The sequence below is a fragment of the Elephas maximus genome, chromosome 16 (assembly GCF_024166365.1).
Source record: "Elephas maximus indicus isolate mEleMax1 chromosome 16, mEleMax1 primary haplotype, whole genome shotgun sequence".
Lineage (NCBI taxonomy): Eukaryota > Metazoa > Chordata > Mammalia > Proboscidea > Elephantidae > Elephas > Elephas maximus.
In genome coordinates, this window is record NC_064834.1 from 13347840 (window position 1) to 13362586 (window position 14747).

At 37.6% G+C, this 14747-nt stretch overlaps 1 protein-coding gene across 2 annotated transcripts in view; it reads right to left on the bottom strand.

Moving 5' to 3' along the window:
• The window catches only part of ADK (adenosine kinase), a 567694-nt gene that overhangs the window by 507377 nt on the left and 45570 nt on the right, over window positions 1-14747 (bottom strand). For both annotated transcript variants that reach the window (XM_049855646.1, XM_049855647.1), the window contains exon 2: window positions 12241-12315. In XM_049855646.1, coding sequence (XP_049711603.1) covers window positions 12241-12315 — 75 coding nt within the window. The remainder of the gene's footprint in view (window positions 1-12240; window positions 12316-14747) is intronic.

A 14747-nucleotide genomic window follows, 5' to 3' on the forward strand; every position in this document is an offset into this window, starting at 1 on the left:
AGAAACAAATCACCAACTTCATATAGAAAGGGAAGAGGCCCCTGTAAGTAAAACATTACTGAAGAAGAAGAACAAAGTGGGAGGCCTCACACTACCTGGTTTTAGAACCTGTTATACCACCACAGTACTCAGAACAGCCTGCTACTGGTACAACAATGGATACATAGACCAATGGAACAGAATTGAGAATCCAGACATAAATTCATCCACTATGAGCAGCTGATACTTAACAGTGGCCCAAAGTCCGTTAACTGGGGAAAAGATAGTCTCTTTAACAAATAGTGCTGGCGTAACTGGATATCCATCTGCAAAAAAATAAAACAAGACACATGCCTCACATCATGCACAAAATCTAACTCAAAATGGATCAAAGACCTAAATATAAAATCTAAAACAATAAAGATCACAGAAGAAAAATAGGGACAATGCTAGGACCCCTAATACATGGCATAAACAGTACATAACACATTATTAACAATGTACAAACACCAGAAGAGAAACTAGATAACTGGGAGCTCCCAAAAATCAAACACGTATGCTCATCAAAAGACTTCACCAAAAGAGTAAAAAGAGTACCTACAGACTGGGAAAAAAATTTTGGTTATGACATATCCAATTAGCGTCTAATATTCAAAATCTATAAAAAAAAAAGATACTGCAAAACCCCAACAACAAAAAGACAAACAAATCAAAAAATGGGCAAAGGACATGAACAGGCACTTCACCAAAGAAGATATTCAGGTGGCTAACAGACACATGAGGAAATGCTCACGATCATTAGCTGTCGGAGAAATGGAAATCAAAACTACAATGAGATACCATCTCACTCCAACAAGGCTAGCATTAATCCAAAAAACACAAAATAGTAAATGTTGGAGAGGTTGTGGAGAGACTAGAACACTTATACACTGCTGGTGGGAATGTAAAATAGTACAACCACTTTGGAAATCGATTTGGCACTTCCTTAAAAAGCTAGAAAAAAAACTACCATACGATCCAGCAATCCCACTCCTTGGAATACATCCTAGAGAAATAAAAGCCCTCACATGAATAGATATATGCACACCCATGTTCACTGCAGCACTGTTCACAATAGCAAAAAGATGGAAGCAACCTAGGTGCCCATCAATGGACGAATGGATAAACAAATTATGGTATATTCACACAATGGAATACTATGCATCGATAAAGAACAATGATGAATGCGCGAAGTATCTCACAACATGGATAAATCTGGAAGGCATTATGCTGAGTGAAATTAGTCAGTTGCAAAAGGATAAATATTGTGTGAGACCACTATTACAAGAACTCAAGAAAAGGTTTAAACACAGAAGAAAACATTCTTTGATGGTTAAGAGGGTGGAGAGGGAGGGAGGGAGAAGTGAATTCATTAACTAGATAGTAGACAAGAATTATCTTAGGTGAAGGGAAGGACGACACGAAATACAGGGGAAGTCAACACAACTGGACTAAATCAAAAGCTAAGAAATTTCCTGAATACAACCAAACACTTCAAGAGACAGGGTAGCAGGGGCGGGGGTCTGGGGACCATGGTTCAGGGGACATCTAGGTCAATTTGCATAACGAAGTTTATTAAGAAAATGTTCTTCATCCCCCTTTGGTGAGTGGCGTCTGGGGTTTTAAAAGCTAGCAAGTGGCCATCATCTAAGATGCATCATCAACTTGTCCCAACATACCTGGAGCAAAGGAGAATGAAGAGCACCAAAGACACAAGGAAAATATTAGCCCAAGAGACAGAAGGGCCACATAAACCAGAGACTCTATCAGCCTGAGAAAAGAAGAGCTAGATGGTGCCCAGCTACCACCAATGACTGCCCTGACAGGGAACACAATAGACGGTCCCTGTCAGAGCAGGAGAAAAGTGTGGTACAGAACTCAAATTCACGTAAAAATATCAGACTTAATGGTCTAAGACTAAGGAAACCTCAGAAGACATGGCCCCTGGACTCTCTGTTAACCCAGAACTAAAACCATTCCCTAAGCCAATTCTTCAGATAAAGATTAGACTGGACCATAAAACACAAAATAATACTCATCAAGAGTGTGCATCTTGGTTCAGATAGGTACATGAGACTAAATGGGCAGCTCATGTCCAGAAGCAAAACGAGAATGGAGAAAAGGACAGGAGCTGGTTGAATGGATACAGGAAACCTGGGGCGGAAAGGGGGAGTGTGAGAAACTAACTTGAGATGTAAACTTTCACTGAAAGCACAATTTAAATAAATAAAGTCTCAGGATAAGAATTTGAAGTGGGTAGGGCAGGAGGCCAGAAGAAAGGGTCCGTACTGGCAAGAACAGCCTGATTTTGATCACACTGTCAAAAGGAAAAGTTTATTCTCTCTAACTGACAGATTACATCTCCAGAGCCTCAAACATGAATTTGTGAGATCCTTTTTGGATTGTTTTCCAGGTAAATTAATTGTCTAATCCTGAACAAGCTTTGGAGTGATAACTCTTCCCATAATACTCCTTTCTCTGATCTGCTTTCCCTCTTTTCCAAACCAGGTAGCTTTCTAACAGATCTTAATAACCTTTATTCTCCTTCGTCTTTGTTGGTTTTTCTCAGTTTTATCTTCCTTTTCTCTTCCTGGTTCCTCCACACTCCTTCCTAGAAACCTAGCCTATACATATGCTTATGTATGTGTTTATTTATTTATAGATATCTGAGCCTTGGTGGCACAGTGATTAAGAGCTCAGCTGCTATCCAAAAGGTCGGCAGTTCAAATCCACCAAATTGATCCTTGGAAACCCTATGGGGCAGTTCTACTCTGTGCTATGAGTCAGAATCGACTTGTCTGCAACGGGTTTGGTTTCGGTTTTTAAAAATATTAAGTGCTTGCTGCTAACCAAAAGGCTGGTAGTACAAACCCAACAGCCACTCCACTGGAGAAATATGTGCTAATCTGCTTTCATAAAGATTTACAGCCTTGGAAACGTTAAGGAGCAATTCTATTCTGTACTAGGGGATTGCAACGAGTCGGAATTGACTCCACAGCAATGGGTTTGGTTTTTTCGCTTATAAACAAATTGATATGTATGTATATTTATTTATAAGCTTCTATCCCCTGCTAAGTATTTTTCCTAAAATTTCCCTTATAAATACCCAATTTACCCAATTTTAGTTTAGTAACTATTTGAAAAGCCACTAAAATAACCTGTGATTGTCTACCTTGCTGCCTAATAGAAGAATATTCTAATAAAAAAAAAAAAATGGAACACTTTAACTGACTAATTGCAAATTAGAAAAAGAGTAGTCTTAGAGGTGATTTATTCCTCCAGGAAACTTATGAAATACATTTCCAAAGTTCATAAACTATAACCAAACTCCATATTTATAGAAAGTTACTTGCTAAAAAACAAACAAAAACTTCACAAAACACTTTAAACAATATATATAAAACATGGAAACCCTGGTGGCGTAGTGGTTAAGTGCTACGGCTGCTAACCAAAGGGTCGGCAGTTCGAATCTGCCAGGCACTCCTTGGAAACTCTATGGGGCAGTTCTACTCTGTCCTATAGGGTCACTGAGTCGGAATCGACTCGACGGCACTGGGTTTTGGTATACAAAACATAGTTAAGAGCTGTCAGCCAAAAGGTCAACAGTTCAAATCTACCAGCCCATCCTTGGAAACCCTATGGGACAGTTCTACTCTGTCATATAGGGTCGCTATGAGTTGGAATCAGCTCAATGGCAACAGGTTTTGGTTAGTTTACTGTAATTATAAAAAAATGATGTTACAAATTAAAATGCCTCAAATTCATTTTGAAAGTAGACACGGTATAAATTATAATTATAAACAGAAAAGTGAACATATCATCACTCCCATAATCCTTACTAATGAAATGGAATTATTTCCCATTGAAATGCAGTTAAATGTTTGTTAAAATATGGGTTTGTAATTATACGTAGTTCTCATTTTCATTTTTTTTTTTGGTTCTGCCAACTGAGTGCTGTTGGCAGAAAAGAAGATATACAGCCTTTTAACTCTCTTCACCACATTTCACTTATTGTCTGAATAAATACTCAATGTTTTAAATTAATAAACTTCCAACTGTGAAAATTCAACTCAGTAGGAAGTAGAAAGCTATAACTCAACTTCCTACCTTGTCTTTCCCGGAATGATGCAAAGAACAGCCTCTTTTTTGGCTGGTTAAGTTTTGTTTCCAAAAGCCACGATTAGATGTTCTGCTTCTGTAGCCACGTCTTAGATTCTAAACATAAGCACAGCCCCTATAAAGCCAGAGACAGCAAAATGGTACAGTGGTAGTGCTCAACCTTTTTTCTGTCCTAACTCAACCAGAAGGAAATCACATACACTCCAATCAAACAATGGGAGTGCCTCTAACTCCCACAAAGAGAACCACTAAGTGAGTGAGAAGAACACTAAACTGGAAGTCAGAAGACCTGGGTTATTGCCCTGACTCTGCCACTAATAAGTTTTGAACTGGGCAAGTCATGTAACTTCTCTAATGACGATAAAGCTAGTTATTTAACAGAGTTGCTGTGGGTATCAAATAGGATAACACATGAAAAGTACTCGGCACATTATTTAACATGTAATACATATTCACTCCTGTTTTTTGAAACGCTTGCATCCCTGTAAAATGAAAAAAGGGGGAAAGAGCACTTTAAAGTGTTCATGACTTTTGAAACAACAATTTCAAGACTAGAAATTTTCACTAAGAAAATAACCAGAGATACACGTAAAAGCATGTTCATTACTGCATTGTTTGTAGAAAAAGTACAAATCATAAATAATCACAACATCCAAAAAATAGCAGATTGTTTCAATAAACAGTAGTACATTCACGGAGAAATAGTTCAACATTAATTTAAAAAAACAAGAGTGCAATATACTGTGTACAATGCTCCCAAATAGAATTGGAGGCATACCAGATATGCAAAAATATTACCTAGCATTACAGGTTAGTTTTATTTTCTTATTCGTGCCTTTCCGAATTGTCAACAACGAACATACTACTTTTCAAACCAGAAAGTTTTTAAAATATACACATATAACATTAACAGTAAAATCTCTAGAAATCTACAAATAGTACCACATAGACCAAAGAATCCCAATAAAACCATTGCCATCAAATCAATTACGACTCACAGAGACCCTCTAGGACAGAGCAGAACCGCCCCATAGGTTTCCAAGGAGTGGCTGGTGAATTCAAACTGCTGCCCTTTTGGTTAGCAGCTGAGCTCTTAACCACCACATGACCAGGGCTCCAAAATCCTAAGAGTACATGTAATATATTGCCGAAGAACCAGACAGATAGACAATGTGGGGGTAAAGATATTCAAAATAACATATTTAACAGCTTTTGCAATTAAAAAATAAAGATTGATTAAAACATATTAGAAAAGAAGAGAGGTCAAAAGTGTTAATCACCATAACAATGTTTCAGACTAAAGCTGGACTGAAATTTAAAAGGCTTATGAAGAAAAAGATTAACAGTGAACTACAGGGTTAGAACGAAAATAACAGCAAAAAGTTACATGTTAGAACAAAAACATGCATTAACTGTTTAATGAGAAACTGGTTTTCTCCGCAAACTTTCACCTAACGCACCATAAAAAAAAAAAAAGAAAGAAAACCCTATAGAGCAGAGTTCTACTCTGACTCTTAATAGCGACTGGTTGTGATAGGAACCACCAAAAAAAGAACAAAAATAACAGCAAGGGGTCACAAGGTTTATGAAAATAATGTTATAAATTCTTATTAGTAAACTAGATGAGGATTAAAACTCAAGGACAGCTGAAGAAAAAATAATTTAAACCTAGATACACAAAATAGAACTATATTCTTTGTGCTCTTAATTTTTTCCTATGCTAAAATTTTTCTTATGCTTTTTAGTTAAGAAATCACTGATAATTATTCAAAATAACTAGCCACATATTTCCAGCAATTATTTCTTCAAGTATTTTTCTTCTTTCTCTCTTCTCTTAGTGCTACTCCCTCCCATTATATGTATGTTGTACACTTCATGTTGTCTCACATTTCTGTTCATTTTCTTCATTCTCTTTTCTCCATGTCCTTTGGCTTTCATAATCTGTCAATCCTTCTTCAAATTCACTATTTCTTTCTTCTGACAATTCAAATCTGTTGAGCTCCTTTATTGATTTCTTCCTTCTTTTTTTGTTTTTGTTTTTAGTTTCAGTTACTGTCCTTTTCAACTCCAGAATTACCGTTTGACTCTCTTTTAAAGCTTCTATCTCTTTAAGTTCTGCAAACTTACTTATAATGACTACTTGGAGATCTTCGCCTGTTAAATCCAACATCTGGTCATTCTCACGGGCAATTTCTGTTGCATGCTTTTTCTGGTTTATGGGTCATACTTGCCGTTTCTTTGTATGACTCATAATTACTTTATTGGAAACTGGACATTTTAGAAAGCATATTGTAGCAATTGTAGGTACTGATGCCCCTCATCTAAGGTTTATTATTATTTGCTGGTTTATTTGTTTAGTGACTGGCTGGATTATTTCAGTGAAATCTACACCCCCCACTCCCTACATGGTTATGTCTCTGATATTGCTCGCAGGGAGGTACGGCTTTGGGTATGCCCACTAGTCCACCCTAGGATGACAGTGGTAAGAGCAGGGCTCTCCTCTACTTTTGGAGGCCTGGTGGTACAGCAGTTAAGAGCTACAGCTGCTAACCAAAAGGTCAGCAGTTTGAACCCATCAGCCACTCCTTGGAAACCCTATGGGATAGTTCTAATTTGTCCCAGAGGGTCGCCATGAGTCAGAATTGACTCACCCGCAACAGGTTTTTTTTTGGTTTGTTACTCTTTCCCTGACCACACCCAGCTGCTGTTCTTGTTAGCTGCCATCGAGTTGACCCTGTTGATCCCAGCTCATGGCGACCCCATGTCCAGTGCGGCATCATCCCCATGACTGGCCGAAGATCGAACCATGATGATCCACAGGGTTTTCACTGGCTGATTTTCGGAAGTAGATTGCCAAGCCTTTCTTCCCAGTCCATCTTAGTCTAGAAGCTCCACTGAACACCTGTTCAGCATCACTGCAATATGCAAGCCTCCACTGACAGACTGGTGGTGGCTACATATGAGGTGCACAGCCAGTAACTGTACCTGGGTGTCTTGCATGAGAGAGGAGAGTTCTACCACCAAACCACCAATGGTTCATGGTTCACCAATGGTTAATGGTGCTGTTAAGCTCCACTAAGTGTTGGCAGATTGCTCTACTATTTACAACAATGTCCTCGGGTATAAATTCCTCTACAAACTAATCAAATGTAGTTGCTTTATGGAACAGTTTCAGAAGTCCTTGTTGGATATTTGTTCTGACCCAGGAAGATTCCTCCCAGACGTCTTATCCCCTGATTCTCTCCTGCAAACTAGCCAGCCTGTGTCCAGGCTGTATCTTCATTAGATCCAAGAATCTCCCAATTTCCTTCACTACAACCTCTACTATTTTTGAAAAGGCTCTTAGGTTGAAATTTCTATAAGTTCTGCCACAAATGAAGTCAGTTCCTTTGGGAAGCCATGAGGAGCTATGTGTTTTACAGCCTGCTTCTCCCCCTCGGGCAACGTCTCTGAGTCAGCGCTCTGGATCCGGGGTGGGGACAAAGGCCAACTTCTTAGTGCCACCCCTACTCTAGGAGGTGATTGCTCATTGGAGGGAGGGAAGCCTAAGGTCCTCTTGGCTTGCTTCTTCTGGCATGGAACCATGTCTCAGGAGCTGGGGGAAAGGCTAGGAGGGCCCCAGCATTCTCGGCACACTATACCCAAGGTAGAGCCTCTGTTCCACGACTCACCTCTCTACTAAACTGGCCCAGGAGTTGGCCTCAGCAACAAGCAGCTGAGGGTAGGCTAAGAAATGTTGAAGTCCTGCTCTTCCCAGGAAGACAGCCTGAAGATGGGAGCTGACGGGGAGAAGGAGTCTTGTGTTCTTGGTTCAGCAGTGTGGAGTTTAATCTCAACCTTGATAAACTAGGATGGGAGAGAAAGACTGGTCTTGGTTCAAATATACAATCCCTCACTTTTCGTACTGAACTTTCTAGATTTTCTTGAACAGTTTTTCTTCATTTGCTGTTTGCCCTTAAGACCATTTCCAGAGTCAAGCTGGAACTAGTCACATATTTTCATTAAAAGGAATTTAAAAACCTTTGGTATTCTTAAGATGTCACTGCTTGGCTTCTGGGCCACATCAACCAAGCCAGTCCATTTTATATCACACCTCTCATTTATCCCTAAATACATTTTAATCTGGCTGCTGTCCCCATCACTCTACTACTATTTACCTAGTCACCGTCACCAAAGATATTCTATTGTCAAATTCAGTGGTCCATTAAAGGCCTTATTTTACTAGACATCTATGTTGCATCTGATATTTTTGACTATTCTGCCAAACAAACCCACTATTCCTGTCTTAATTCTCCTGCTAAGGTCATTATTTCTTCTTACTTTCCTTCCATAAATATTCCTTATCCATTCATCCACTAAGCATTCTGTCTTCCAGTCCAAGCCTCCCTTTACTTCATACTTTCTCTAGAAAAGCTCATCTGTTGGTTGCTTTAAATACCACTTAGCGTATAATAACAATAACTATTACTATGATAGTAATAATATCTAACTTTTATTAAATGACATCGTATCAAACAATGTATCATTAAATATATTTATTTATTATACATATTCTCTCCAGCCATGTCTCTCCTACCCACCAGAAATAGAAATCAAACTGTTTCCTTAATACGCCTACCACAATATGTCATAATCATCTCGTGCATGAACAAAATCGAACTCAATCTCTCTACCTCTTCTATAATGACACTTCTCCCACACTCCCTAACTCAGTAGTAAATACCACCATCTACTCAGTCACCAAAACCAAAAACTGAAATGAGATCTCTGACTCCTTTGCCCTCTTCATCAAATCAATCATCAAATCCTAGCTTTATAGTAACCCATAATACTGAAATATTATTGTACTCCCTCCCAACCATTCTATCCTAAATACAGTGATCAGGTCACCATTTCTCAACAGGTCTATCACCACAGCCTCCTAGCTAGTTTCTTTTCCTCTAATCTAGCACCTCAAATCCATTGATCCAGTGCAGACAAAGTGATCTACATATTTCTAAAATATGAATTTGACCATTTAATCCCCCTATTTAAATTCCCTCAAGTGCTCTCCATTGCCCTTAGGAGAGGACATGAGAAACATTCCAAGCACCTTAGTAGCCAGTAATATTAGCTAACATGCAATCCTTATAACAATCCTATCATATTATTCCTATTTTATTCACAAGGAAAGGGAGGATTCCATACAGTAGGCAAGATAACCAAGGTAAGTATCATCAAAGCACAGTTTTAAACTCTATTCCATAATGTCATTGTAATGAAGTGGTTTCTTTCTACATATTTGTCTCCTCAATTAGACCATTGCTTAACTTATTTAACTTTATATTTTCAGTATTTGGCATAATGCTAACAACAAAGCAGAGTATGCCAAAACTTCATGTTGAGCTGAAATTAACCGTTAAAAATGAATCCATGTTTAGTTAAGCCTTAGAAGTATCATTTTCCTCAATATTCAGCCAAAGTCAGGTACAAACATCAAAGAATCCATAATGAACATCATCTTATAATATCTGGGGCAACATGAAGGCTTCATAAAGTGTCTTGTTCATTTAGCATCCATAATTTAGGTCAGAGCAACTCAAGACCAATCACTTAATATGAGAAATATTATAAAGATTCATAGTCAAACACCATTTCAAATTCTAATAATTTAGAATTCTGAAAGAGAAAACCAGAACCAAAGACCATCTTTCTTTTTTTTATAATGCAGCTCACAAGGTAGCCAAGTAAAAGAAAAACATTCAAAATTCAGTAGCATTTCCAAATACCAGCAGTAAGTAATCTAGAAAGTGTTATGGAAAAAAAAAATCCCACTCATAATTGCCAATAACTTTATTTTTTAAATATCTCCCTCCCCACCAAAAAAAAAAAATTTAGTAAAAAACCTCAGGTAGCCCGTTGGTTGGTAGCCCTTAGAATCAGCTGCTAGTAAAACGAAAAAGATACCTGAGCTCCCAGCCCTGTCAGTACACAGCCGCCAGGTCCTAAATCATTCTTATCACATTTGCATGAACTTTTAAAAACAGACATCCAAAATACAGTGCTGAGTGAATAAAAGCAAATTACGTAAGAGTACACATAGTATAATCCTAATGAATCAATGACCCAAATACCTAAATATAAGGGCTAAACTATAAAACACTAGGAAGAAACCTTAAGGACAACTGATTCTAGATATAACACCAAAAGCACTAATTAACAAAAGAAAAATAGGTAAACTGGACTTCATCGAGACTAAATACGTTCGTGCATCAAAAGACTTCGTCAGCGCCTTGAAAAAACAACCCACAGAATAGGAGAAAATATTTGCAAATAATATAGCTGATAAGGATCTAGCATCCAGAACACATCAACCCAACCCCAGTGCCAAGGACTCTTAAAACTCAACTATAAAAACACAAACAGTTCAATCAAAAAATGGGCAAAGAACCCGAAGAGACATTTCTCCAAAGAAGATATATACATATCCAAGAAGCACATGAAGATTCTCAACATTATTAGTCATTAAAAAAACAAAACCAAACCCACTGCCGTCGAGTCGATTCCGACTCATAGCGACCTCATAGGACAGAGTAGAGCTGCCCCCACAGAGTTTACAAGGAATGCCTGGTGGATTCAAACTGCCGACCTTTTAGTTAGTAGCTGTAGCTCTTAACCAGTATGCCACCAGGATTTCCACATTAGTCATTAGGGAAATACAAATCAAAACCATAATGAGACACCACTTTACACCCACTAGGATGGGTATTATCAGAAAAACGGAAAATAAAGAGTGTTGTCAAGGATGTGGAAAACTTAGAACTCTTGGGCACTGCGGGTAGGAACATAAAACAGTGTAGCTACTGTGAAAAAGTTTGGCAGTTCCTCAAAAAGTTTAACATGGAATTACCATAAAAAACCCACCCAGTTGCCCTCGAATTACCATGTGACCCAGCAATTCCACCCCTAGGTATATAACTGAAAACAGGTGTTCAACAAAAACCTGTAGACAGATGTTCACTGCAGCATTATTCACAACAGCCAAAAAGTGCAAACAACCCAAGTGTCCACCAACTGATAATGGATAAGTAAAACATGGTTATGTATATACAATGTAATATTATTCAGTCGCAAAAAGGAATTAAGCACTGGTGGTTTGGGGTTTACATGCTATAACGTGAATGTACCTTGAAAACATTATGCTAAGTAAAAGCAGCCAGACATAAATCATATATTGTATGATTCCATTATATAAAATACCCAGAATAAACAAATCAATAGAGACGGAAAGCATATTAGTGGTTCTCAGGAGATGGAAGATGGGGATGCGGAGAGGATGAGGAATGACTACCTGATGGGGACAGGGTTTTTTTGGGGGGGAGGGAAGGCGAGGGTGATGAAAACGTTTTGGAATTAGATAGTGGTAATGGTTGAATGTACTGGAAGTCACTCAATTGTACACTTCAAAATGGTGAATTTTACGATATATGACTTCAACCTCAATAATAAAAAGAAGGGGTTGCCCCTAGGGCATAGAACTTGGGTGTATTTGAGGGGAGGGGTATATTGCTTTCTCACCATTAATCCTCTTTGACTACTTAATTTTTTCCATGTGGCAAATGGAGTTAAAAGCTAGGTAAATAAATACAAAACTGATTTCTCAGCTAAGTCAACAACATGTAAAATTACTAAAAGGGAAAGAGAGAAGATTCTTGGCTTTTGAATTACATCCTGTATATTCTTCTTGTCCTCTCTAATCCTCTTTATTTCTTCTTCTATTTATGTTATAGAACCATTATAGATACAGTTCAATGACAGTAATTTAAATTTTGGGGCACTAAATCATTAGGTAAATCATATATACTTCTTCCTCTTTCCAAAGAATACAAAATATATTTTAAGTGAAAACAGCAATATGAATGAACAAATGTACCCACGTTTTCCCAGGAAAATTGTTGTCAATTACTCAATAAATAATGATAAAGTACTTGTTACTAATAGATTTAAATTTCCTGAATTTTCCTCCAATCCGAGGTGCTGGGAAATAAATTCAATTATAAAACTTACACAGTTTTTCTTCAGATATAAATTTCACATAGTACACATGAAGAATCTAATATTTACCTATCAAGGAAATCCTTGTCCACCACAGCAGAGATGTCAAGAAGAGGATTCCCCAATCCAAAGAGAACATTTTCACTAAAAAAAAGACAAAATACAAACACAAGTTAGAAATACTTCTGAAAGTAAGCTGATATAGAAAATGCACACAAATAACAAAAGTAAATATCTTCACTTCACCCTGAAAATAAACCTAACTTGCTAGTTTACTAAATCTTTCATCTGCCTATTAGATGTAGAACAGCATTGTAGAAGTAGCACAAAATTATTTAGAAAGGAGGATGATATTTAAATCAAATGGAATAAAATATAACAAAAGAAACCAGATTGTGAGAATTTTTTTCATAAGATTCCACAGTTAATGATTGAAACTAAGTTCAGTATTCTTTTATAAAAGAAAAAAAGTCTATTACCACAAAGTTCTATACTTGATAAACATGTTCAATAACTAACACTCTCTAGCCAGTAAGATGCCCGACGACTGAAAGTTATTAGGGAACACAGGGCAATTCTGGAAGAATCCAGCAAGAGCCTTATCCTTGACAAACTGCGAATACTATGGCAGGCCTTCACAATAGGTATCACAGGTGATATAATTTTCAATCAATCAAAGGATTTCAGAATTCTCCAGTGGAAGTAAACCATAGACTATGGAGGCATTTGACAGCTATTAAAACCAGAGCATCACAGTTGGGAGGTGGTTTTGCAGTTTGAGGAAGTCTGTTTTCCATAATTGATTGCAATATGGCTTATGTCCAAGGGGAAGAAAGAACTCCATCATAAATGATGCCTTAATAGGAAGCCAAGTGACAGCAAGAAACAGAAAAGTGACCATGGTTGGATCAGTCATGGGAGGCATTCTTCTAGTTTATTCAATAAGATTTGCCTCTCTGTAATTTCCCATTGGTCTTCAGTTTGCTGAAAGTTCCTTCGGGTTGCCTACAAAACAGTTACCATCCTGACCATCAGTAATATCGATAGGACTAGTGTCAACCTTCTTCTTTTACCCAAAATTTCTTTGCTTAAGAGATTTGGGTGGAATTGATCCACCTCAGTTCATGGAGAGCAGGGCTTTGTTTGGCTTAACCTTGGGTTATGCCAAACCCAAACCAATCATCATATTCCCTAGCTTTATTGATTAGTTCAGAGATGTGCATGCAAACTAAGCCTGTCAAATCAAACCAAACCCCAAGATATTTTCTAGGAATCCTTAGACAGAGGGCATCTTCTTTCCTAACAGAGATAAATGCAGAAAGTACTGGCAGCCTTAAGCACCTCTGGTCCCAAGGTTGTTGTGGGATAAATTTGACACCACAGAAGGCATAATGGAAAAACTGAGGAAACTGGGTCACTGATGAAGTTGTTGGTGAAGTTATGCTTTACCAGAAACCTATACTCCCTCTGGACTTTTAGTTACATAGGTCAATAATTTTACTTATTCCTATTTGAGGCTGGTTTTCTGTTACTTACAACCGAAAGTATATTAACAGATATAAATTGTCATATTTCATTCTGTGAATCTGCTTTACTTTTTAAATGCATTTTATTATAAGGCTGTAATATAGACACAGTAGCTAGTATTTGCATTATGAATCTATGATCTATTAAGTTCCTCTGAGGTTAAAGTTTCTAATCTCATTAATTCTCAGGCAGATTTCTCCCTGGTGCAAAGAGTTATATTAATTTTATAATCTTACTGTCATAGAAACATGGAGCTTAAAAACATGTTCAACCAACATTCTGACATATCTTTGCTTATATACCTTAAATCAGTGGTAATCTTACAGTTTCATACACTTAAATTCCTACTTATTCATACATATAGGCTGTTTTGTGTCTTCAGTTATAAAGTTATTTATAATTCTTGAGCTTGTACATCTAGATTACTTCCCCAAGGACAACTTAATAAATACATTTGAAGATGCAAATTAAAGTTTTAACATAAAGCAGAGCCAGAGACAAAGCTTGTGTGCAGGCACTTATCTGAAAAGTGATTCCAGAACGCAAGAGTTAGGGATGGGAGTGTGAAACAGGGAAGGAGGAAAAACCACATAAAGATGTGTTATTTAGTTGGCCACCACTATAGATGATATGCTCAATCTCACCACTGCAGTTGACTGCTGCTCAAACCTTTTAAAGAACCTTATAAAATGTGACTCAGAAGTCCCTGCCTAAAGGAAAAAATTTATATATCGGCTCCTGTCCCCACTGCAAGGAGTACACAGCATGGACCCTGATGAAAGATGCTGTCAGGCTGCAAGTAAGCCTGCATGGAACTAGGTGCAGCAGCAGTGGCCAGTCTAAGAAGTAGGGCAAGGGACTTCAGAGTGACACACAAAAGGTGTCTCCATACAGTTAAGTAAAAACAATAAAAATAATACAGCTTTTCCCAAAAGCAAATGATGTGGGATTACTCTTCACATTTTCCTCTCCAGGAGACTACTATGTGACTTCACTCTAACATGACAAAAGAATTCTGTTAAAAACACTAGTTCTTTGAATTGGTCAGT